We start from the raw sequence: 25,935 nt of genomic DNA, 5'->3' as shown, positions 1-25,935 counted from the left end.
ATGATTTTAGGTTAGGTGAGGTGAAATTGGGTTTAACGTCGTGCTTGAAAATATTTCGCTCATATGACGACATGCATGCGTGTGTATGTGTATGTGCGGCTGCTTGTACTAGCCCAGACTGAAGCTAGTTTTATAGTGCTAGCCCACTGAGATACCATGCCGCAGTGAAGCATTAATACCCTACTCAGACACAGTATACTGACTCCGAGCCTGATTAATTCAGTCCTTGTTGTACCCATTAATGCAGGGCGAGGCGGCTACCAATGATTTTAGATTCTGATGGGCAAGTGGAATTGATTATAGATTCTGATGGGCAAGTGGACATGATTTTAGATTCTGATGGGCAAGTGGACATGATTTTAGATTCTGATAGGCAAGTGGAAATGATTTTAGATTTTGATGGGCATTTTTTAGATTCTGATGGGCAAGTGGAAATGATTTTAGATTCTGATGGGCAAGTGGAAATGATTTTAGATTCTGATGGGCAAGTGGAAATGATTTTAGATTCTGATGGGCAAGTGGAAATGATTTTAGATTCTGATAGGCAAGTGGAAATGATTTTAGATTCTGATGGGCAAGTGGAAATGATTTTAAGATTTTAGATTCTGATGGGCAAGTGGAAATGATTTTAGATTCTGATGGGCAAGTGGAAATGATTTTAGATTCTGATGGGCAAGTGGAAATGATTTTAGATTCTGATGGGCAAGTGGAAATGATTTTAGATTCTGATGGGCAAGTGGAAATGATTTTAGATTCTGATGGGCAAGTGGAAATGATTTTAGATTCTGATAGGCAAGTGGAAATGATTTTAGATTTTGATGGGCAAGTGGAAATGATTTTAGATTCTGATGGGCAAGTGGAAATGATTTTAGATTCTGATGGGCAAGTGGAAATGATTTTAGATTCTGATGGGCAAGTGGAAATGATTTTAGATTCTGATGGGCAAGTGGAAATGATTTTAGATTCTGATGGGCAAGTGGAAATGATTTTAGATTCTGATGGGCAAGTGGAAATGATTTTAGATTTTGATGGGCAAGTGGAAATGATTTTAGATTCTGATAGGCAAGGGGAAATGATTTTAGATTCTGATGGGCAAGTGGAAATGATTTTAGATTTTGAATGATTTTAGATTCTGATGGGATTCAAGGCAAGGAAATGATTTTAGATTCTGATGGACAAGTGGAAATGATTTTAGATTTTGATAGGCAAGTGGAAATGATTTTAGATTCTGATGGGCAAGTGGAAATGATTTTAGATTTTGATGGGCAAGTGGAAATGATTTTAGATTCTGATGGGCAAGTGGATTTTTAGATTTTGATGGACAAGTGGAAATGATTTTAGATTCTGATAGGCAAGTGGAAATGATTTTAGATTTTGATGGGCAAGTGGAAATGATTTTACATTCTGATGGGCAAGTGGAAATGATTTTAGAATCTAAGGGGCAAGTGGAAATGATTTTAGATTTTGATGGGCAAGTGGAAATGATGTTAGGTTCTGATTAGTCATGCAAAAATGATATGGATTCTAATATGTCTACAAAAAACAAATGATTGTAGATTATTATAGTCCAGGCCTGGAAACTACAACAGAGTGGCTTGTGGGATGGGATTTATCAGAAAGTAAACACATTTCTACATATCCCACAGAGACAATATTCCAAGTGCTTAACAGTAAATAGTTACATATAATGAAGGTCAGGAAATCTGGATAAGTCAGTTGTGGGATAGTGTGGGATCTTTGTAGCCTTATTTCCTCGTCAGAGACTTAGATATACCCGTGAGATATCCAAAGAAATATATCTTTCAGCGTTGAATTTTTATTAAATCTACCTATTGACATGATATTTTTATTTTATTTGCAGAAATACATGCGGGACCCACCAAATGTTGATCTTTTAGAGATAGAAATAGAAAATGAGAAGAAAAATGAGGTAAATTATTATCATGTTCTGTATTAAAAGTATACTTTCTGAATAAGCTTGCAGACGACAAATGGAATATATTATCTGTTTGAGATATCGAGTCTGGAGACAAATATAACATACTGAATCGGAAATATTTTCAGTTTCTGAAACAAATATTACACAATGACTGTATATTGTTATTGTGGCAGTTACATATTATATTTTATGTGATTTCTGTTACAGCTTCGGACCAATATGATTAAAGCACAGAATGGAAGCATGGAGATTGAAACATTTGTGTTGTCATCCGATATGGTTAGTATGATCTCAGTGTTTTACCAGGATACCAACCCGTGAAGATTCGGGTTAGAATTGTTGTTCAGCAACCCATGCTTGTCGTAAGAGTGAGTGAGTTAATTTTTACGCCGCACTCAGCAATATTCCAGCTATATGATGGCGGTCTTGTAAATAATCGAGTCTGGACCAGAAAATCCAGTGATCAACAGCATGAGCATCGATCTGCGCAATTGGGAACTGATGACATGTGTCAACCAAGTCAGCGAGCCTGACCACCCGATCTCATTAGTCGCCTCTTACGACAAGCATGGGTTACTGAAGGCTCATTCTTAACCCGGACCTTCACGGTTTGCTTGTCGTAAGACGAGTTGCTTGTCGTAAGAGACAACTAATGGAATCAGATAGTCAGACTCGCTCACTTGGTTGACACATATCATTGTATCACAGTTGTGTAAATTGATGCTCATGATGTTGATCACTGGATTGTCTGGTCCAGACTCAGTTATTACAGACCACCATGATATAGATGGAATATTGTGCGGCATTATACAACAAACCAGCCAACTTCATTATTATCCCACAAACTAGCAGTTTGGCATCTTATTTAAATGCATGTTATCATACTGTGATATATTTTTTTCAGAAATATGTACATTTGGATAAAGTGAGGTATTCTTACACACCAATTGAGGGCACCTCTTTCAGGTATGTAGGCAAGACATCTTGAAGTAACAATCTTTTTTCCCTAAAAATTTAACACCTGTGCCAGAATGGCTATAGATTGTATTTTACTGACGTGAAACAAATTTGTTTATAATATTTTCACAGAAACTCTACTCAGCAGCAAAAAAAACGTCAGTACGAATTCAAAATTAGATAGGCACTGTAATCAAATCATTACAGAAGTGGACATAATAAGCAGATCAAAAACATTTTTTGTGTACAATATCTTGACACATCAATGAATAAAAGTTTTCAAGACATTATGTGAACGTTTGCAGTCCATTCAGACTCTTGAATTCAGTATCTAGTGTTACCACCACGAGCGGCAATAACTGCAGCACAGCGTCTATGCATGGAGTGCACCAATCGATTGATGAAGGCCATTGGCACGTGGAACCACACTCTGAGAAAGGCCTGGCACAGTAAATCGGCTGTGTTCGGCCTTGGTATGACATGATTCAGTCACCTCTGAATTTCATCCGAAAGATGTTTAACTGGGTTTAAATCAGGACTAAGGGCTGGCCACTGCATAACGTTGACACTGTTCTGCTGTAGGAAGTCCCGTGTAGCTCTGGCAGTATGGGCCCGGGCGTTATCATGCTGGAAAATGTTGTTCCGGTGACGTGCGAAATGTGGTATGATGTGGGGTCTGAGAGCTTGGTCGATGTAGCGCACCGCTGTGATGCTGCCTCCTCTCCCTAGACCAAGGTTCGGGCCTATTCCACCCCATACCATGATGCTTGCACCTCCCCATGAGTCTCTTTCCATAACAAATTGGTCTGAGTAACGCTGGCCACATCGTCGCCATATTCTTGTTCTGCCATCTGCAGTTGATGCGCAGTACTGACACTCATCTGTGAACAGAACAGTTCTCCATTGTCTGTATCGCCAGTTTTGGTGTTGTAGGGCAAACTGTAGCTGTTCACGGGGTGAGCAGTGACAGAAATTAACCTAATATTCAGACTTGCCCTTCGGGCCAGTAGACATAAAAACTTACTGGCCCAAGCTGTTTTCTACTGGCCCAGTAAAAACAAACCCTGATGAAGAAAAAACTCCTTTTATATTAACCAACTGTAGTAAGGCAAAACATTTAAATGACTATGGTGAGGTTTTTTATCAGTTGTAGGTAATAGAAACTACAAATCTTTATGGATGATCACCTTTAGTTTATTGTACAATACACCATGAGGCATCTTAGAGCATTTGAAAGAACCTGCAGTGTCTTCTCTGCTTGAGAAGTGCCGGGCTTGGCTTTCGCTGCTTGTAATTTTTCATTGTTGATTTTGTGGCCCATTGACTTCTCGTGTAATTTCAGCGATTCTACTTTGAATGTCGAACAGCCAGTTATGAGTGTCCCCTTTCCTTCCGGATCATATTTGCAGCATGTAGAGCAATACATTTTCCAAAATGATCCTCTAATGATTTCAACTTTTTGACAGGTGGCTGAACGTTGTCAATAAATCGCCACATACTACTGGCATTACAAGTCATGTGCAGTCGCTTACTTCCTAAAGTATGAACTTCCGGATAACTGTGTTTACAAACGAAACGCAAGTCGGTAACGAGGGCATGTGTAGCAGGCCATATTAAAAGAGAAACGTGTCAATTTTACTGACATACGATCAGGACAAAGATTATACTTAAATTACTTTAGATTATTCAGGTAATATGATTTGACTAGAAGGGGGATACGGACGGAAGTCTTTCCATCTTTATAATGAGTCATGACACATACCCTTGTCACCCACCGGGCGACCAGTGGCATGGATTTAATCTGCCCACACAAACTTCTACTCGCCTCGGGCCTTGGGGCGAGCGTTAATTTCTATCACTGGGTGAGGATAGGTCCATGGTAAGGTCTACGGCAATGGAGGTTCCTGCTGTTAAGACGTCGGCATACTGTATCAGTACTGATTGGTCTTCCGTGTGTTCCCACTGTCTGGCGTGCTGTTTCGGATGCCTGCCTGAAGGGATTCTGTACATGCTGTCGCACAACATTGCGGTCTTGTCATCTTGTGGTCAGCCTTGGTCTGCCAGTACGGGGGCGATCATTTGTGGTGTACTTCCAGCATAGTGGCTCAGAAACGTTGCTGCAGCCGGTAGATGGTCCGAACGTTGCCCTGGAAGTGATTGGCAATGGCTTGTACAGTGTGGCCAGCTTCAAGTCTTCCTAGCAGCTGGTTCCTCGGTGCTGTCGTGAGTCGCGGCATCCTGCTGACGTTGCAATGTGAATGTTTCAACAAGGTTTGGGGGTGCATTTTATAGGGCTGGTCCTTGTGAACAGCACGTGCAGCATGAGTTGCATGAAAAACATGGAGAACACCGTACCATCTCCGAGATCAGGTTGCGTTTTTGAGAACATTTCCTGGGTTCCATTCTGAGTTTGGGAAGTAATGTCCTTGCTCAGGTAAAGTTGGATATGTTGTCCAAAATATACAATCGAAACATTAAATGAGTTTACAGTTATCCGTTTCTGCGAAGGAAAATTAAAAACTGACATTTCTTTTGCTGCTTAGTATATTTTAAATGGGTATTATATTTTTATTTGCTAATTTTTATGAAAATCGTGAATACAAAGAATATGGAAAAGAAAATCTCAGAATGCAAAATCAGATTGGTCTGTCCAGATTATGTCTAATAAAGACATTTGAATTAACTGTCTAAAAAGAATGAAGCCATATGATTTTGTATATTTCTTACTAAACATGATCTGTTTCAGTCTTGGTGTGAGTTTGCCATCTTACCAAACGTATTACCCAGAATTCAATGCAAACATCGGACAATTTGGTGAGTGGACAACAACGTTTTTCTTACTTGAAAATGGGTGGTGGTGTAGCCTAGTGGTTAAAATGTTTGCTCGTCACGCCAAAGTCCCGGGGTTCTATTATTCCCCACTTGGGTACAATGGGTGAAGTCTATTTCTGATGTTCCCTGCCGTGGTATTGCTGGTTGTTGCTAAAAGCGACATAAGACTGAAACTCACTCACTCACTCATGTCTGTGGTGGATACACAGTCTTGTTAATTGACGGGATGACAAAATATGTGCCATTGATAGAATTAGGTCTAGTCTGAGGGTACCATTGCAAGTAAAACTAATCATATAAAGATGACAGGGAAAAGGACTTCTGTTGAAAATCTGAATTTTTAATTTTAGTGGGAGTATTTTTAGAATAAAAACAAGGATAAGTATTGTCCAATAACTATAGATAAAACATGTTTTTAAAAAGTATTCATTTGAGTGTGTGTGTAAATTGTGGCACAATGGATGTACCTACTGACATGAACTTTGTGGCTTTGTAATGTTCATATATGTGTAATTGTTTTTATCCTCTTTATATATACCCCCGCTTACAAAGTAATGGGTGTATATCGCGATCATTCAGTCCTTCCATCCTTCCATCTCAAAACTTTGTCCGGAGCATATCTCTTAAAGTTGACATGCTAGGTTCACCAAACTTTACACACATGTTAATCATTACCCATAGATGTGCCTTTTCCTATTTTGAAGTTTGTCAGTGTTTTATTGTTTGCTGTTTCCATAGAAACAACTTGGTGCAAAATGTGTTTGATGGTTATCTTGTCCAGAGCATAGCACTGAAACTGATACTAGGGTCACCAAACTTAACACACAAGTTAATTATGACCCATAGATGTGCCTTGTGATTATTTCCATAAATTATTTAGGTAATCAGTAAATGATAAAACTATTGTCTAACATGTATATAAAGTTTAGTAGAGTCAAAGAGAAAGTCTTGTGAGCTGCTGATCCTTGTCACATTATATATATCAATATCAGTCATTTCCATGTCCCACAGTGGGAAGCAGGGCTATGTGAGCTGTGTTCTACTACACTTAATTTGTTTCTCCATTGTATTTTCCTTTTCCCTACTTGTTAATAATTTTAATCACATTCAATATTTCATTTCATCATTTCAGATAAATCCATGTTGCAGTCTGAAAATTGGGCTATGCTTATAGCACCATGGTAAGAAAATAAGTCACTTAAGCTCTTTGTGGAAGCAACCTGTGAAGATGCAGGTTAGAATTGGTCTTCAGTAACCCATGGATGAAGTAAGAGGAGACTAACTGAATCGGGTGGTTGGCTCGCTGACTTGTTAGACACATGTTATCGTATCCCAATTGCGCAGATCAATGTTCATGCTGTTGATCACTGGATTGTCTGGTCCAGACTCGATTATTTACAGATTGCTGCTATATAGCGCTGAGAGCGTCCTTAAACAATAAACTAACAAATCTTGTAGAAGTCATGGAGCCTTGTCTAGACATGGCAGACATTGAGAGAAAGTATGAGCCATACTTCATACAACAGTGTTACCATGACATACTCAGCTAAATCACAGCACTTTGAAAAATGTTTGGCGAGTGACAAAACAACAAGCAAACATTTTGGTATCCAAGAAATTACGTACCATGAATATATTGTTATAAGTAGATTAAACATAAAATTTTCTCTTCAAAGAAATAACAAAAGTAGAATCCATTTTCAGGAACGGTCTGTGAGTTTTGTTTCCAACTGGTATTTCTTATTCAGGGACTACTATGATGCTATGAGCAAAAGCAATCGTTCAGGGACGACTGAAGACATCATTGATATGCTGAAAAATACTGGCGTAAAGTGTGAGTAATATTGTTGAATTAAGGTTAGTCAGAGCTGTGTGGTATCTGAGTAATTTGTACTTAGGAGGTGAGGTGAGGTGAAATTGGGTTTTACGTCGTACTTGAGAATATTTCGCTCATATGATGACGTGCATGCGTGTGTATGTGTATGTGCGGCTGCTTGTACTAGCCCAGACTTAAGCTGGTTTTATAGTGCTAGCCCACTGAGATACCTATGCCGCAGTGAAGCATGAATACCCCACTCAGACACATTATACTGACTCCGAGCCGACCAGTCCTTGTTGTACCCATTAATGCCGAGCGTCAGGCAGGGACCAACAAGTACCATATTTAAACGTCTTTTGGTATGACGTGGTCGGGGATCGAACCTGCGACCTTCCGCTCTCCAGGCGGACGCTCTAACCACTACACCACAGAGGCGGTTGTACTTAGGAGTGGAAGTGGAGCATATAACACAGACCTATAGAATGAGTGTGTCAGCTTTAGATGAGATAGTGCTACAGTTGTCAGTTATATGTGATAGAGAGCTGTATTATGAGTGAATCCATTGTTTGCAATAGAGATCTATGTAAAGAGAGTGAATTTGTTGTACGTACCATAGAACTGTTTATTGGGTAAATCAGTTTGAGGTGAGGTGAAATTGGGTTTAACGTCGTGCTTGAGAATATCTCGCTCATATGACGACGTGCATGCGTGTGTATGTGTATGTGCGGTTGCTTGTACTAGCCCAGACTTAAGCTGGTTTTATAGTGCTAGCCCACTGAGATACCACGCCGCAGTGAAGCATGAATACCCCACTCAGACACATTATACTGACTCCGAGCCGACCAGCCCTTGTTGTACCCATTGATACCAAACGCCAGGCAGGGACCAACAAGTACCATATTTTAACGTCTTTTGGTATGACGCGGTCTGGGATCGAACCCACGACCTTCCGCTCTCCGGGCGGACGCTCTAACCACTACACCACGAGGCGGTCTGTAAATCACTTAGATGTGATATTGAGTTGTAGAATGAGTTGTATGTAAGATGGAGTGGAGTCATTTATTGGGTAAATCAGTTTGATGTGATATAGAGCTGTGTATTAAGTGAATGAGTTTGATGTAACATTGAGTTGTTCATTGGAAAACAATCATGCTGATTGCAAGAGTCGACTAATGGGATCGGGTGGTCAGGCTCGCTGAGTTGGTTAACAGATGTCATCATATCCAAATTGTGTAGATTGATGCTCATGCTGTTGATCACTGGATTGTCTGGCCCAGACTCGATTATTTACAGACCGCCGCCATATAGCTGGAATATTTCGGAGAGTGGCGTTAAACAACAAAGTTTTAACAAACGAAACAAAACAAATGCAATCTTTTATGTAATCTTCATGCTTTTTAAGTGTTCGAATAAATCGGTTTACAAAACACTGGTCGTATGGGTCAAAAATAATTTACAGACCTCTGTCATGTAGCTGGAACACTGCTGAGTCTGGCGTTAAACAACAAACAAACAAACAAACAAAACGCTGACTTCTAATTCACTTTCCACAGGGGATGAGGAACTCTTGAATCACTTGTACTGGGATGCAGTTATGGCTAAAACTGTGGAAGAATTCTTCATCATTGTGAAAGAAGCCATTGTGTAAGTATTGCTGAATTGACAATAGTAATGATCTATATCCTGTGTAGATAAGTGTAAATAAGCCTATGTGAAAGTATAGGTGAATTGACAACAACAGTAAGGAGCTATGTAATGTTTAGATAAGTCATGATAGTGCATGGTGAGCTAGGGCATAGCTGTCCAGAAATCTAAAAACTGGACATCTGGCTGGTCAGATCAATTCAAACATTTCGTTCCTCACTGTTCTTTGGTAAGTTTTATAAGATGTTACTTCGTGTGTGGAACTCTGTCCAGTATGAAGAGATTCAGGAATAGACATTGCCCACCTGCCCGTCTGCTCAGGAAAACTATGAAAAATGTTATCGTCTGTTTTCTTGAAACTGTTCTTGAAACTTATTCCATATTTGTTGCAAACATGATGCATAATGGTGCTGAATCTGTCTTATGAGTATAATCCATATTATTCCTGTTCCGGACTCTCCTCAATTTCTCCTGTTTGGGGAAGATTGCATGACCATGAATGTCATTGTCAGAACATGCTGAATGTTTTCGAAACGTTGAAACTGCTTGTCCAATGTGAAACTTACATGTTTCTGTGAAGCAGTGATAGGGGAGATAATGCTTGCAGGTTCCATAGGAGTTATCCCCCTTGATGAGTAGAGATTTTTGTAGCTATTTAGGCTGGGATAGGGTCAGAGAGTTCTGGATAGGACCCACACAACACCCCCGACCCAATTGGTCACTTGATATATTGTTTAAAGGCAGGAAAAATAAAACTTCATGGTGAAAGTACAAGTCTCTCATATCTATCTGACCATGCTTTCATTGCTTCCTACTTTTGTAAGTATGAATATTGATACAGCTCAGTCCTCTTTCATGTGTACATGACCAGATTGTTTTACACATGTACCTCAATGCTTTTTGACAATGATGCAGTAAAACAATTCCCAGTGGGACATTTTGTACCCAGCTCGATTGAGTGAGTGAGTATTACGCCGTTTCTTGCAACATTCCAGCAATATCACAGCAGGGGACACCAGAAATGGCCTTCACACACACAATATGCCCATGTGGGGAATAGAACCAGGGTCTTTGGCGTGACGAGCAAACGCTTTAGCCACTAGGCTACGCCACCACCCTTACCCAGCTTGACATCTTCAGCGGGTACCTGGAAGGGTTGGGTAATAAAGGGTTGGGTAACCAACCCTGCAGTACAACTGGATTTGAGTAGGCTTTTATGATTATGGTATGTTTAATTGCTTGACATTCAAGGATAGTTGACAGTGCTGTGTTGTTATGATGTTTTCAGTAACACAACAGATGGACGATCAGGTGTATATTACTGACATGTTTTCTTCTTGCATCTGGTTGCTGCTGGCTTGAGTGGTGGTGATGGTGGTGATGGTTATGTGATCAACAGCATCTTGTCTTGTTTACCTCTTCAATCTAACACAGTTGGAGTATGACTAACTCTTCCTTTAAGAGATTGACACGATTACATCAGCATCCATTGGTGGGGTCATTGTTGGCACAGAAACTACAGAAACGTGCCCCACGTACCGTCCGTATACACAAATGTACCTTTGAACTCGTTCCACAAGGTGATCTCAGAGCTTTGAGTGTAGTACACCTATGTTAAAGTATGGAAGTTGCTATCAACTTAGCGCTAAGATTGTTTTGTGAAACGAGGACCAGGTACCTTAATGAATGCACAAGTAGACCCCATTTACCTTTCTGTTTACACAAATTTACCCTAACCAACGTCAGAGCATGGAAATTTACAGGTACCCTAGTGTGGCGATATCAACAATGTTATTCAGGATAAATGACCAAACTGGTTCATTTGTATCTTCAAAATTCACTGAAGATTCATTTTTGATAGTACCTATAAATTATGTTCTTTGTATCAAATCAATGATCAGATATGAGAATAATGTTCTGAATTTTTCTTGCAAGGGATGATAGTTTAAAAGAGAGAAGTCTTAGAAAATATGTAACCATTGCCATGCATATTGCCTCACTAGGTTATGTTTGTGTGTACAGAAATGTATTTGGGGTATTGAGTGGTATTGGCTTGACCTTGGCTTGACCTTGGCATTGGCTTCATAACTCATGCTTTGGATGACCTCTGTATTCTCCTTTCACTTGTCTGGCCTTGACCCTCTAACCTCTGACCTGGCTAAACTGTCTCTTGACCTTTGTCATATTAGATGTTGGTTTTTTAATTGGGTTTTGTCAAGAGAATGGCCGAGTTGTATGGTGTTGATTTCCCTCATGTTTCCCTGAAAACTAATTATGGTCTGTTACTGTTTCGACTGAGGATGTGTACTAGTGGAAAACAACTCTTGTGCATCATAAGAGAATCATTATCACATTAAAAATTTGCATAGATTTGTAAAAAACCTGTATGATAATCATGCAAACAAACACTTAGTCATTACCAGTGATGATCTTGACATTCGACACGCATCCTAATCATATCTTGCAACACTGTCCACAACTCTAAAAATGAGTGTGTGCAGTTGGAATGCTTGAAACTGGAATTGCGGAATATAATTGTGAGTTGTTGTTTTGGTGTTCATCATGAAACCATACAGGAACTGTTATAACAGACAGTTAACATCAAGGACGAACCACATTCTGTACCGTCATGTTAGTGCAGAGGCCATTAAAATACCGAGTACTGTGCTGGAATTCGAACCATGGACCTTCTGATCTGAGTGAGTGAAATTTACGCCAGTTTTAGCAATATTCCAGCAATATCATGGCAGGAGATACCGGAAATGGGCTTCACACATTGTACCCTTGTGGGGAATTGACGAGTGAAAGCTTTAACCATTAGGCTACTCCACCGCTCTTCAGATCTGAAGTCGGATGCCTTGTCCACATGCCTTGACCAAAGAGTTGACAAGGTAAGGATGTCACGCCGGGTACAGTAACAAGGTAATCCCCTTTATCCGATGCAACAGCTTGTTTTGAAAGCCCAATCCCTGTTCTCTTGAGGGCAAGAACTATGGGGAATTCATGATGACAGCATAGCATCTGGCCATGTCCATATGCAGGCCTGGCATTGTTGGTGCAGCAGCAGCAAGTCTTCCTCAACCATATTGTGTCATCGGTGATATGCCATGGTCAAGCTTGTGACACTGGCCATCATACCTGATATACTGACATGGGTACTGACCATTGACCCTACTCACCTTTCAGCCAGGCGATGACATCCACAGAGGACATATGTTGACACTGTCATGACGAACTCATGCGACCCATGAAGATCAGGGTTAGAATTGATCTTCAGTAACCCATGCTTGTTGTAAGAGGCGACTAACAGGATTAGGTGGTCAGTCTCGCTGACTTGGTTGACACATGTCATCCCAATTGCGTAGATCGATACTCATGCTGTTGATCACTGGATTGTCTGGTCCAGAAACAGTTATTTACAGACCACCGCCATATGGCTGTAATATTGATGTATGCGGCATAAACAACAAACCAACAAACCAACCAACCAACCAACCAACCCTTCTCATCTTTCAGCCTGAGATGACTTTCGCAGAGGACATATGTTGACACTATCATGACAAATTCATGTTTCATATAGACATACATTTATACATTTCTTCTTTTACAAATCTGTTCTATGTTTGTGTTTAACATTTACCATGATAGTCAGTGATGCACAGGAAAACGTTTTCCTCAAGTATATATTTTTAGAGGCCAGTTGTGATATTTCTGCAGGCATTGTAGCATATTGATGTTGGAATGTTTTTTTGAAACATGACTTTCTAACATTTAGAAAACCTGTTAGAATCAATCATACATGAAATAAATCCATTGGCATATTGAAAAAATATCATATTGAATATTCTTAAAGGTGGTTTCAAGATACTCTGTGAACATAGGTCAATGCAAAGCCAGAAAAAGTATCCTGTTTTCAGACAAACTGTTTTTTGTCTGTCACAGAAGCTGAAATTCCACAACTGCTTTGGTTTCAGATGTGACAATATCGACTTTGTTTTATCTCGTAATGGGCGAATATATCGTTATGATTTATGATAATTATCATGACTGTTTTCTATCATTTCTGAATTTCTGAAAATCATCTGTTTAATGTTTTGTTTAACTTTATTTTTCATTCTAACATTTTAGAATCTGCATTCAGTAAGTTCCAGTTCACCATATTCATAAACATTCAGTTTCAATTCAGCATATTTTGGAGGTCATCTAAGAATAATCAAATTAGTCTTTGAAGCGAGGTGAGCTGCAGTACCTACAGCTTGATATCACTAACTATAGCAGATTGTAACTACAGGCATCTTTTGCAGTGACACCAAGGGCCATATCTTCACTTTCATGAGTACAAATGGAGGATTAACAAGAGTCTTCCCGAAGAAGTAAGTGGCTTGATAACTTTCTGTCATACAGCAGTGTTCCAGCTATATGAATGCTACCTGTGAATATTTCAACCGGACAAAAGGGTGATTGAAATCATGAGTAACATCTACTGTTACTGGCAAACAAGGATAAGTTGGACCGGCGCAGAGAACGTGTCTGACCATCCAATCCACAGGTTGCCCGTGTATCTGACCAGCCAATCAACAGGTTGCCAGGCTTAATACATATTCCTTGAAAGGACTCTTTTTCAGCCTGGTTGTGTATGATTCAGTTTAACGGGCACAGTTGGACGAATGATCTGGGGCAGGGCACTTCAGTGAGAGAGCTGCTGGTGTTAGCTGTTCCTGGATCCACTGAACATATGTTCAGTTCCTAGAATTCCCCAGTTAAGAGTTTCTTTTCTCAGTCTTTTTAGGTCATTCCAGTGCACATAAGTTCCTGTCTCTGGTGTTTCTCTGACCTTTGTTTGACACAGAACTGAAATACTGTTCAGAAGGTGTTGTCAACTTTGTAACTACTTAACGGGTGGATTAACATGATTTAGAAAACGGGTGGATTAACCTGATTAGAAAATTGTGTATGTGTAATAACAGTACATACTTTTTTCTGTTTGTAAATAAACCTTGTGTTTAATTATGACATGTTATCTGTTAGTCTTTTGTTCACTCGATTGCATTATATTAGCTTTCCAGGCATGAAGATCCGGGTTAGAATTGGTCCTCCGCAACCAATGCTTGTCGTGAGAGATGACTAACGGGATCGGGTGGTCTGACTGGTTGACTTGGTTGACACATGTCATTGTATCAGCAGATCGATTGATGCTTATGATGTCAATCACTGGATTGTCTGGTCCAGATTGTTTCTGGTCCGGGCTGGAAAATTGCTGAGGCAACAAAGAAACATATCAGCTTCCATTACCATGTGTATCATAAATCTTCCTTTTCTTCCCAGCGCAAGTTCTTCCTTCATGAACAATACGAACCCAAAGACATCACACTTCTACAAACGAGTTCTGTCATCAGATAAAAATGTCTTCTTCATTGAACCATTCTCAAGACGTAAGTTCCTTAAAAGATTTATATGTCTATTGAGCCCTCCTCTTGGCTGTCTAGACATTCCAGAATTATATTTTGTTTATTTTAAATTTTTTGATTCTAGCATTTTGTCAAAAGTTGTCGTTTTGAAAGATCGTCTGTATTGGTAGTTGCCATTTTGAAAATTGTGCCGTGAGGTCAAGACAATTTCTGTTTGATTGGCTACTGTTTACTTGCTGTTAGTCAGACCTGTGAAGGTCCGGGTTAGAATATTGATCTTCAGTAACCCATGCTTGTCGTAAGAGTCAGCTAACAGGATCGGGTGGTCAGGCTCTCTGACTTGGTTGACACAATGTCATCGGTTCCCACTTGCGCAGATCGATGCTCGATCATGCTGTTGATCACTGGATTGTCTGGTCAAGACTTGATTATTTACAGACCACTGCCATATAGCTGGAATATTGCTGAGTGTGGCGTTAAACTACACTCACTCACTCACTCACTCACTCCTGTTAGTCAAGTCACTGATTGGGCAAAGTATACAAAAGGTCATTCTTACTTGCCCCACACAGGATGAAATTAGATGTTGGTCACTGAAATTTGACCTAGTCCCAAATTTTTTTATTATTTTAATTTGGTTTCCAATCCTCAACCAACAATTCTTACTCTATATAGAATAATGGCAAGAGACAATCAGTTAAAATTTGGTCCTGTCAAGATTTTAATCATTGAAAAGTTTACAAACCCACTTGTAATATAAAAGATGCCATCTTCCTACTCCATTTGTTTATGTGACATAAGGGGCAGTAGGGTAGCCTAAGAATGGTTAAAGCTTTCGCTCGTCACGCCGAAGACCTGGGTTCGATTCCCCACATAGGTACAATGTGTGAAGCCCATTTCTGGTGTTCCCCTCTGTGATATTGCTGGAATATTGCTAAAAGCAGAGTAAAACTAAACTCACTCACTCATTATGTGACATACTAATTTCATCAAGTGTTGCAAACAAATTGCCTTTATTTTTATTTTCCATTGAAAGATATGCATCTTATTTATAAATTGTAATATTATCAGCATCCTTGTTTAAAAGCATCCAGTAATGATTGTCAGAGTTTTTCCGAGTTCATAGTTTTGTAAAATTGAACACTGGTAGGAATACAAACTTCCTTCATTTATTGCATTCATATTTAACATTGTTTAAAGTCACTATATCATACCACACTTCTCTAAAAATAAATAATGCATTTCTCGCAATGATACCAACTATCAGCCCTCAGGGAAGCTACCTTATGATCTTATATTTGTAAGAATTACGTTTTTAGATTGCAATATTTAATTTGAATGAATTAATACACTGTTGCATTAAATGGACTCTTGCGCTCTCTCCTGGACGAACATTATTTTATGCGAACCCCATAGAGTTATGTCCTTTGGAGCGCTCTTTACGAATATCATATACAAAACTTGTGAGTGAAACTAGTTCGGCAAACACCGTGTGCAACAGTTTCCAATGTACAGAGCAAATGTTTACATTCCATATATGGCAAGTGTTCCCTGTCTGGAAGCTGTTCATCGATTTCAGGCAAGTTGTAAGTCGATAATAAGTCTTTTATTGCATCAATAGGAAGTGAGTGCATATGTCCCAATACATATGATATATGCCAAAATATTGTGGAAAATGTGTGACATTGTGCCCTTATGATGTTAATATCTGGTTCATGCTGATGTTTTTACTCTGTTTTTCCTTGTACAGCGGTTCAGGATGGCAATGACACCATTCCCCCTGATGTGACGATTGGAAAAGCTTTTACTATCAAAAATAACGTAAATGGACAGACAGCTTACAAGCCAGGAAGTAAGTCTTGACCCTGCATTGTGAAACTAAGGTTTTATGCTGGGATCAGTTTGGTTATCAATGTGAAAATTTTCTGGAAGCTTCACTTATAAGTTACCCGTGAAGATCCGGGTTAGAATTGGTCTTTTGCAACCATGCTTGTCATAAGACTTATTAAGAGGCGACAAATGAGATCGGGTGGTCAGGCATGCTGACTTGGTTGACACATGTCATCATATCCCAGTTGATCGATGCTTATGCTGTTGATCACTGGATCGTCTGTGCAGACTCGATTATTTACAGTCCACCGCCATATGGCTGTAATATTGCTGACTGCAACACTAAACAACAAACAACCCTACCCTACTCACCGTTAAGCCTAAGATGACGTTCACAGAGGACATAGTGCGGAAGGTCGCGGGTTCGATCCCCGACCGCATCATACCAAAAGACGTTTAAATATGGTACTTGTTGGTCCCTGCCTGGCGCTCGGCATTAATGGGTACAACAAGGACTGGTCGGCTTGGAGTCAGTATAATGTGTCTGAGTGGGGTATTCATGCTTCACTGCGGCATGGTATCTCAGTGAGCTAGCACTATCAAACCAGCTTCAGTCTGGGCTAGTACAAGCAGCCGCACATACACATACACACGCATGCACGTCGTCATATGAGCGAAATATTCTCAAGCACGACGTTAAACCCAATTCCACCACCACAGAGGACATATGTTGACGCTGTCATGGAAACTCATGTTTCACATGTTCAGTGTTGTGTGTTGTTTGTTTCAGTGATGGGAGCACAGTTCATGTACAGCCGGGTGATTTCCAGTCTCCATGAAAAGACAGCCGAGGACATCTATTATGACTGCGCTGATGTAGACTTCTTAAACTGTTACCTGGTGGATGAGGGGGGATTTCTCATTGCTTCCAATCAAGAGGATCACAACATGCAGGTAGGACATCTCCCATGACGTGGAGCGCAATAGTGCAGTTGTAAGGCGTCCGCCTATCACGCTGAAGGTCCGGGTTCGATCCCGGTGGAGGCATTTCAGTTCGGGTCCCGAGGTGGGCACATTTGCGTAGTATCCTTGGACAAGATACTTAAATCCACATTGTCACTGTTCACCCAGCTGTAAAATGGGTACCCGTGAGGATGTGCTGGCAATGTGAGTGCTGAGTTCATTGCGCCTAACAGGCACCATGGCTGTATGATCCCCAGGGTGTTGAAAAAGTATCGGAAAGTATGATTGTGTCCTATGACCAGGGATAGTAAATGTACATAGCACCTTGAGCAGGCAATGTGCCTGGATATGAGCGCCATATAAGCGGACTATTACTATTACATAGCGTTCTGCGGCCACAAGCTTATTTGTATATCATGTGACCAGATATGTGACTAGAGTTGGGGCATTGGGGTAGCCTAATGTTTAAAGCATCAGCTCGTCACGCTGAAGTCCTGGGCTCGATTCCCCACATGGGTACAACGTGTGAAGCCTATTTCTGGTGTCCACTGCCGTGATATTGCTGGAATATTGATAAAAGCAGTGTGAAACCTCACTTTCACTAACTTTACTGCTTTTTGGTACAGCTTTATGGAAATCTGGTATTTACAGATTTACATTTAAAATTTCATGGTATTGAAAGTTGAAAGATGTGCGACAGCAGCTCAACGGAAAGGAGCATGATCTAATCACTAGGTGCGATAGGGAGCGCTGTGGTTAAAGTGTCCACTCATCACAATGTAACGTCACAAAGCCCATTTCTGGTGTCCGCTTCTGTGATATTGCTGGAATATTGCTAAAAGTGGCATAAAGCCCAACTCATGAAATCACATATCACTGGGTGTCCATATTGTGTTGAGGTGCTGTGGGGTAGGTAGCCTTGTGGTTAAAGCATTTGCTCATCACGCTGAAGACCCGGGTTCGTTCCCCACATGGGCACAATATGTGAAGCCCATTTCTGGTGTCTCCAGCCGTAATTTGGCTGGAATATTGCTAAAAACAGTGTAAAACTAAACTCACTCACTCATATTTTGTCGATGCCTGCATGTGGACCCAGCAACCTTTGTTAACAAGATGGAAAGAGGTTTCTTACTTTTTTCTCTATAAATGTTAAGGATATATTAACATATGGTTGTCTTAATGTATAAATATTTCAGGAATAAGATAATTGATGAGCTTTATGTCATTTGTTGAATGAATGGTGTTAGAGTTGATGACTAATCTTGGAGGTACCAGATCAGTTACACCTTTTTGCCACATACTGATGTTATCTTCACATGTAATGTATAGAGTTATGATCCTCTATTTGTATCTGAAATCCTTTGTTAAATTTCATTGAGATTATTTTTTCCCCGCCACAAAGTGGGAGGGGGATATAGGTTTGACCCCTGTCCATCCTTCCGTCAATACGAGATGATGGGAACAGATTTTCTCAGAAACCGTTATAGATAGGGAAACCAAATTTGGTATGTGTTTTGAGGACATGGATGCCTTGAGGGAGTTTGAAAACGGAAACGGTGTTACAATTTGTTGTAGAGTTTTGGCCCTTGTCATGCGTTTCTTGACTTAGTGTTTGGTATCACTAATCAGTAACCGTTATAGATAGGGAAACCAAATTTGGTATGTGATTTCAGGACATGAATGTCGTGGTGGAGTTAAAAACAGGAACCATATAGGAACAAAACACTGGGGCGGGGAATATTTTCTTGCCATTGATGCGTTCATTTTTTTCTCCAGATTGGACAGTTTCTGGGTAAAGTGGATCCTCCTGTGATGACCAAGCTTTTTAATGCCTCAGTTTATGAACGGTAAGGACAACAAACTTGTTAAGATTATAGTTCATTAATTATTCACATTTAAATCACCTCTGGTCACCTTGGACTGCATGATTCTCAGGGAGTTGAGAATGATAACTGGTTGGGGAAGAAATAGTCCTTATTTGAGTAGAAGTTAGTACGTGGATAAATGTGGTACATGTAATATGATATAAGACATTATTCATAGTCAAATTGACACAGTTGTTGTTACTGGCAATCAAGGATAAGTTGAGCACCGACCTGACAAATGACCCGTGTTAGCATGTGTGAGTGCCACCCACTGGCACTTGCCATTGTGAGCAAGGGGGCCCCAGGGGGAAGGGGCTACACCGACCACATGAGGGTCTTATGAGCAAGGTGCGGAATCAATTTCATCGTCATGCACTGCATGTGCACTAGCCTACATCTGCTCTACCTTTCACAAAACAAATGGGTTTGCTCACTGCAGTGCACCGCGTACTTCTCGTAAATGCGTTGTCTGCAACGGTCCAACTTATCCTTGTTTGCCAGTAGGAGAGAGTCTGTTCCATTATTTCACTACGTTGTCTGGTCCAGACTCAATTTGTTAGCATATAACATCATACAGCTGTAATACTGCTGAAACCAATATCTGCTCATGATATAGTCATAATTGTACAATCTATTAGGAAAGTCTATGGATGGCTTCCAAAAATAAAAATATAACTGATAGCAGCAGGATAATCTATTTTTCCAGGATTAAGCACTATGACTACCAAGTTACGCATGACTGCTCATCGGATGAGAAAGAGACAAGCGCGCTGGTTTCTCTTCGTTTAGAATTGTGAGTACATTGTGTTGTCATGACTTGTCCCTATTCTAATCTGTACTGACCCACGAATTTCCGGGGTAGAATTGATCTTCAAGAGACGACAAATTGGATCAGGTGGTCAGGCTCACTGACTTGGTTGACACATGGCATTGTATCCCAATTGCGTAGATTGATGCTCATGATGTTGATCACTGGATTGTCTGGTCCAGACTCAATTATTTACAGACCGCTACCATATAGCTGGAATGTTGCTGAGGGTGGCGTAAAACTAAACTCACTCTCTCACTCATTTATCTCTTTCTTGACATTTCATTTCAGCCATCCATCAACCTGTTGTACGATGCTCTCACATTGAACTGGTGGACAAGTAAATTTTTCTGGTAAGTAGAGAAGAGACTGTCCTTTGAGGAATGTATGTACACGCCTGTTAACGATTTACTGTATTTGATTTCCAACCACCTTGTAGTTTGTGTGGGTGGCGACATGTATTTTGTAAACTTTTTTTTTAAATTGTGATAAAGGCATTTCTTAGAAATGACTGTTGGATGTGATTCTCATGAAGAGTGCATTATGTCAGGCACTGGATTTTCTGGCCCAGTTCAATTATTTAAACACTGCCAACATGCAGTTGGAATATTGTTGAGTGCAAAGAAATCAATCTCAAAAAAGTCTGTCATAACCATCCTCTTCAAATGAGCATTCGACTAAGCGCACATGAGCAGGACTCCAGATAAGGGCCGTATCGGCGTATGTACGGCTAACACATATGCACAATACGGTAGGAAATAATTTAGAAAACGTAGCAGATACGCACCACTGCAGGTGTCACGGTCTTAGAATCATTTACAGACGTATTTATATGAAAAAAGTATTGTTTTATTGGGTTTTTTACCTGTTCACACAAGAGTAGCAAGGTTGTGGCGCATATATGAAATGAAACACAAGATTACTGGTACTCCATTAAATTCCATTCAGTACTCTAAATGTATTCTTAAGGTTTTCCAGTACTCCTATATTGAACAAATAAGGAGTACGTACTCCTTGTGTTCAAAAATTATCTGGAGCCCTGTAGTGCTATACAAATGTCTAATTTGATTTGATTTGATTTAACGGTTTTTAGTTACATTGTCTTAATCCGACAAGATACTTCCATTGTTATCTTGACAAATATGTGTGTCAGAATCTCATCCGTATTTGTTCTTCTTCCAGGGCATATTTGAATTTCAACTTCTGGAAGTAAGTATTCTTTTAATAATGCATTTGACTTTCCTGTATTTATTCAACTAAAAGCTGCACAAACAAGTTTGAAATGTAAACCTGAAGTTGACTGGAAGTTCCTGTATGAGATTACCTTCAGAACAGTGTCTTTACGTTCTGTCCTATATAGACCTGTGAAGATTCGGTTGACACATGTCATCATATCATGATTGCGTAAGGATCGAAGCTCATGCTGTTGATCACTGGATTGTCTTGTCCAGACTCAATTATTTACAGACTGCCGCCGTGTAGCATGAATATTGCTGAGTGTGACATAAAACTAAACTCACTCACTCACTCTTCAGCAACCCATGCTTGTTGTATGAGGCTACTAACGGGATCGGGTGGTCAGGGCCTTGTTTCACAAAGCTCTCATAGGCCTAAGATCTCGTAACCTTTCTCGTAGCATTCGTACCTCCTATACTGTAACATAGGGAGTAAGAATGCTACGAGAAAAGTTACGAGATCTTAGGCTTGCGAGAGTTTTGTGAAACGGGGCCCAGGCTCGCTGACTTGGTTGACACATGGTCATCTTAGTGTTGATCACTCAATTGGCTGGTCCAGACTCGATTATTGACAGACCGCTGTCATACACCTGGAATATTGCTGAGTGCGACATTAAACAAACAACAAAAAAAAAGGCTGTCCTGTAAATATGCTTGGCTGATAGTTCCTTGTGTAATAGTTATTAATGCTGCCTATTTGGTTTTGTATTAATGTATTAATATTGAATATATCTTCTTTGTGTTTAGCTCATGGTTCTCGCCTCAAGAGACATATGGTGAGTTCTGGTCATGATGCCATTGATGCCAAAATGAGATGCTTTACATTTGTCACAATATAGATATAACGATAGGAAATATTTTAAGATATTTTTGTCATAAAAATGAATTCTTCCATACTTTAAACTATAATTTTTATGTTAAGATTTAGTTAATAAATAATTGGTGACTTCCTGTATGGCTAATGTAGAATTTCCAAGACAGTAGCTCACTAGCTTCACTTCTGAATGTGACTTTTTCTTGCAGCAAATGACGAGAGTTGGACAGGAAGTGCTGAGACTTGTGTTGAGGTTATGTATCAGTACTACTATGGCGCCAACAAGACAATGACGGACACTGCAGAGTGTGACAACTGTACCAGGTGAGTGTTGGTCATTTCATGTCAACTGACATGACAATTGGTGAGAGTTCTGAACATGACAACTTTACCAGGACAGTATTGAGGTCATGTGTCTGTATGTACTCATGTTAAAACTGTGCTTACGTATTGTGATACCTATAGACTAAAGCTTAGTCTCTGAATAATCACGTTTAAATTGAAAAGGAGCCCCAGTGAGCTTGGAGATTCTGAATCTGAGAAAATCTGGACTTGCTTCATTTAGGGCTTTAGGAACTGGTAGGCAGTAGGGAAAATTGTGAAGTTCAGGGACTGAGACAGACTATGATACCTCTAATGACAATCTGGATGATCAAGAGGCTCTTAGCATCTCTGATATTGGTACTGATGCTGATATTGATCCATAGGATAATCAAATTACTATACAAGGTGTCTGTACTGATGCTTTTTATCTCCAGGACAATCCAAGCTGTCCGGATGGATGTACACACAAATCTGCTGCTGGTAGTGGCCGACCCAATCTGCTCGGAGTGCGACACTTTCTTCAATGAAATGCCTCAGGCACCTGTCAAAGTCAATGAAGACGGTAAAGCAATGTTTTTTTGCACTTTTACACCATATGCCTTTCTCATTATCTGTGATTTTGACAGCTTGATGATGTCGCTTAATACTCTTGATACAAGACCAGTGAAGATCTGACCGGATCGGGTGGTCAGTGAGTCAGTATGGTTTTACGCCGCGTTTAGCAATATTCCGGCAATATCACGGCGGGGGACACCAGAAATGGGCTTCACACATTGTACCCATGTGGGGAATCGAACCCGGGTCTTCGGCGTGACGAGCGAACGCTTTAACCACTAGACTACCCCACCGCCCCTCGGGTGGTCAGGCTCACTGACATAGTTGACATGTCATCATATCCCAATTGCATAGATCGATGCTCATACTGTTGATCCCTGGATTGTCTGGTCCAGACTCAATTATTTACAGACCGGACCCATATAGCTGGAATATTGCTGAGTGTGGCATTTAACAACAACAAACAAACAAACAAACTAGCAAGAAAGCAAACAAAATGATACAAATATAACATGTCTTTCTTGCAGAGGAGAAGGAAGTAATCTGTGACATGGCCAGAACTCCACGCTACAGGAAGCCTGTACAGGGATGCTATAGCAAGGACCCAAGGGTAAGTCATGATGATGATGATGATGATGATGATGATGATGATTATGATGATTTGGAGATTTAACGCTTTCAGACATACTGTGCATTGCATACATGAAGGGTAAGTCAGCTTAAATGTTTGTAAGATACATATTGCAAACAAAGACATTCCATTGATAAGAAAAGTTATGATATTTTTTTATAACAACTTCTTTGTTGTATTATGATGTGACGTTTCGGTATAGATTCTTATACTGATGTCATCTTATTATTCATCAACTTCTATAATGCCATCAAACAGAACATTTCATTAATGTTTTAGATATAGGATAGGATATGTGATTAAAATAAGAATTGATACAAAATTTAAGTATGATTGATACAGGTAGCTATGTTTCATGTACCATATCATCTGAGAATATTATCAATGCATTGATATACTGATTACTCGTGAGTACTCGTGATGGAGCGATTTACCAAATAAGCGGTCAATCAATCGATCTTGGTTGCGACAGCAATTATTGATGACTTTGGGAGACTAAATGATATTCGTAAAAAAAGAAACATCAATTTAAAACTTTACAAAGTATGTTTCACATTGGTATGTTTGTTAAATCAAGGCATAAATAACTGATGCACTTTCCTGGCTTGTACAATTGCAATGTTTACAAACAACATCCTCGTATGCGTGTCTCAACAGGAAGTGTTCTTAATCGTCTTGATTGTGGTGTTTGTTTAGTTTGTTATGATTGTGTCTGTTATTGCCAACATTTTGTGGTGGGGTTTACAAGTACAGTTGATTATTGATTGATTACTGAGTTGATTATCAATCTGCGTATTGTAAGCTATAACCAGCGATTACCGTCTTCATTGAAAAACATCCCACAGATGCAGAGCTCAAGTATGAGAAATTCCTTTTCATAAACACATGCTCACACTGTGGTCTGAATCATAAATCCACACTTCTTTGAGCAGAGATTTCTTGATTATAGAAAGAAGTTTATTGTTTGTATTTTAATAGGGGTGAAATGGTACACTCTTACCACGGCGGTACGTATTGCTGAAAATGAAAACTGAAAATACGTAACTTTTGGATTGCATAATAGTATACCGAACCGAAGGCAAAATACAGCGGTTGTACTAATACTGCGTTATACAATTTCACCCTATATTTAAACTATCAAAATTTCCAATGACATAACATTTACTTAATTTCAGGAGGATGCATCGAAGTGTGGTTGCATGTCAAGCACAACAGCGTCCATGTCCACCATTCTGCTGTCTATAGCGGCCATCTTGTGCAGTGTCCCGTACCTAACTCAGCCCCACAGCTGACCAGCAGGTCCGGCGTAGGACCAGCGCATTCTCCATACTTGAATAATCTTGATACCAAATGCCCTGATGAAGACACTTTTTATACAAAACTATTTTCCTTGCACCATGAATGGACTGTGAGAGTCGTACTTGTATATAAATGTCTATGGACATGTGTTGATAGTGCTCATGTGTATGATTTCAAACTTTGATATTTTACTTTTGTACTGCACTCCAAATTTAAATCACGAAGAATATGACAATGTATGCCGTTATCAATATTTTCTTATGAGTTTTATATTGTCTTTAAATTTAGAAATAACGTGCAATCTAATATAAACAGAAATGTGTTTTGGGATGTTCTTTTCAAGGAGGAAGTATTGTTGTAAGAAATTCCATCAAATATGTTATTGTAGAGTTAACATTGTAAATTTGTAAAATTTGTATATATGTAAAAATAAATTATGACGATATAGAGTATCCGTATATCAGAGTCAACTATGAGGCTAGGTGCGAAATGGATAACATGAACAATTAAAGGATTTACGTCAAGTTGTGTTACCGTGGTGGTGATATCTATGACAGGGATTGATCTTGTGATACGTATCAACTGCTTGTACAGTGTGAGTATTCATTCCAACATACATGTAGTCTTAACGTCCTTGGTTGTTGTTTTTCATCTCGACCCTTCACTTCCCATTGCATGCTTTATATTAACTTTCGCATAATCGTCTGTAATACTTGCAGCATGTGCTTTGACATGCTCTATTATTTCCAATTAGTTTTTCTTCCAGTTGGCTCTTGCATTGGTGCTAAATACAAGCTAAGGGTGTCGAGATCAACCATTTTGCCAAAGTCCCTTGTTTCGTGGAATTTTGTTTCTGAATTTTCTTGTAACCATTTAGGGAAGCATTGTCATTAATGGTACTAACTACATGAGATACATTTTAAACAATGCCTGTGACGTATTGGTAAAGATACATGTATGGGTTTTTCGGTCTTTTATGTATTAATTTTGATTAAGTTTAAAAAAAGTGTTT

General features: G+C 39.6%; 1 protein-coding gene across 1 annotated transcript in view; it reads left to right on the top strand.

Moving 5' to 3' along the window:
* LOC124290447 (voltage-dependent calcium channel subunit alpha-2/delta-2-like) overlaps nt 1-25,409 on the top strand; it is an 81,603-nt gene extending 56,194 nt beyond the window's left edge. Inside the window, 21 exon segments of the mRNA XM_046727152.1 lie at nt 1,862-1,930; nt 2,147-2,218; nt 2,844-2,905; nt 5,643-5,710; nt 6,861-6,909; nt 7,477-7,562; nt 9,101-9,191; nt 13,496-13,564; nt 14,517-14,623; nt 16,350-16,451; nt 17,220-17,383; nt 19,169-19,239; nt 19,964-20,050; nt 20,357-20,375; nt 20,378-20,418; nt 21,248-21,274; nt 22,048-22,076; nt 22,324-22,438; nt 22,873-23,000; nt 23,521-23,603; nt 24,800-25,409. Of these exon segments, the coding sequence (XP_046583108.1) occupies nt 1,862-1,930; nt 2,147-2,218; nt 2,844-2,905; nt 5,643-5,710; nt 6,861-6,909; nt 7,477-7,562; nt 9,101-9,191; nt 13,496-13,564; nt 14,517-14,623; nt 16,350-16,451; nt 17,220-17,383; nt 19,169-19,239; nt 19,964-20,050; nt 20,357-20,375; nt 20,378-20,418; nt 21,248-21,274; nt 22,048-22,076; nt 22,324-22,438; nt 22,873-23,000; nt 23,521-23,603; nt 24,800-24,916 (1,656 nt within the window). The 3' untranslated portion in view covers nt 24,917-25,409.
* The last annotated feature ends 526 nt before the right edge of the window (nt 25,410-25,935 follow it).

The sequence above is a fragment of the Haliotis rubra genome, unplaced genomic scaffold, assembly GCF_003918875.1.
Source record: "Haliotis rubra isolate DU_JTF1 unplaced genomic scaffold, ASM391887v1 Scf466, whole genome shotgun sequence".
Taxonomy (NCBI): Eukaryota; Metazoa; Mollusca; class Gastropoda; order Lepetellida; family Haliotidae; genus Haliotis; species Haliotis rubra.
Note: the sequence above shows the minus strand (reverse complement) of the source record. Positions and strands in the feature narration are given on the sequence as shown.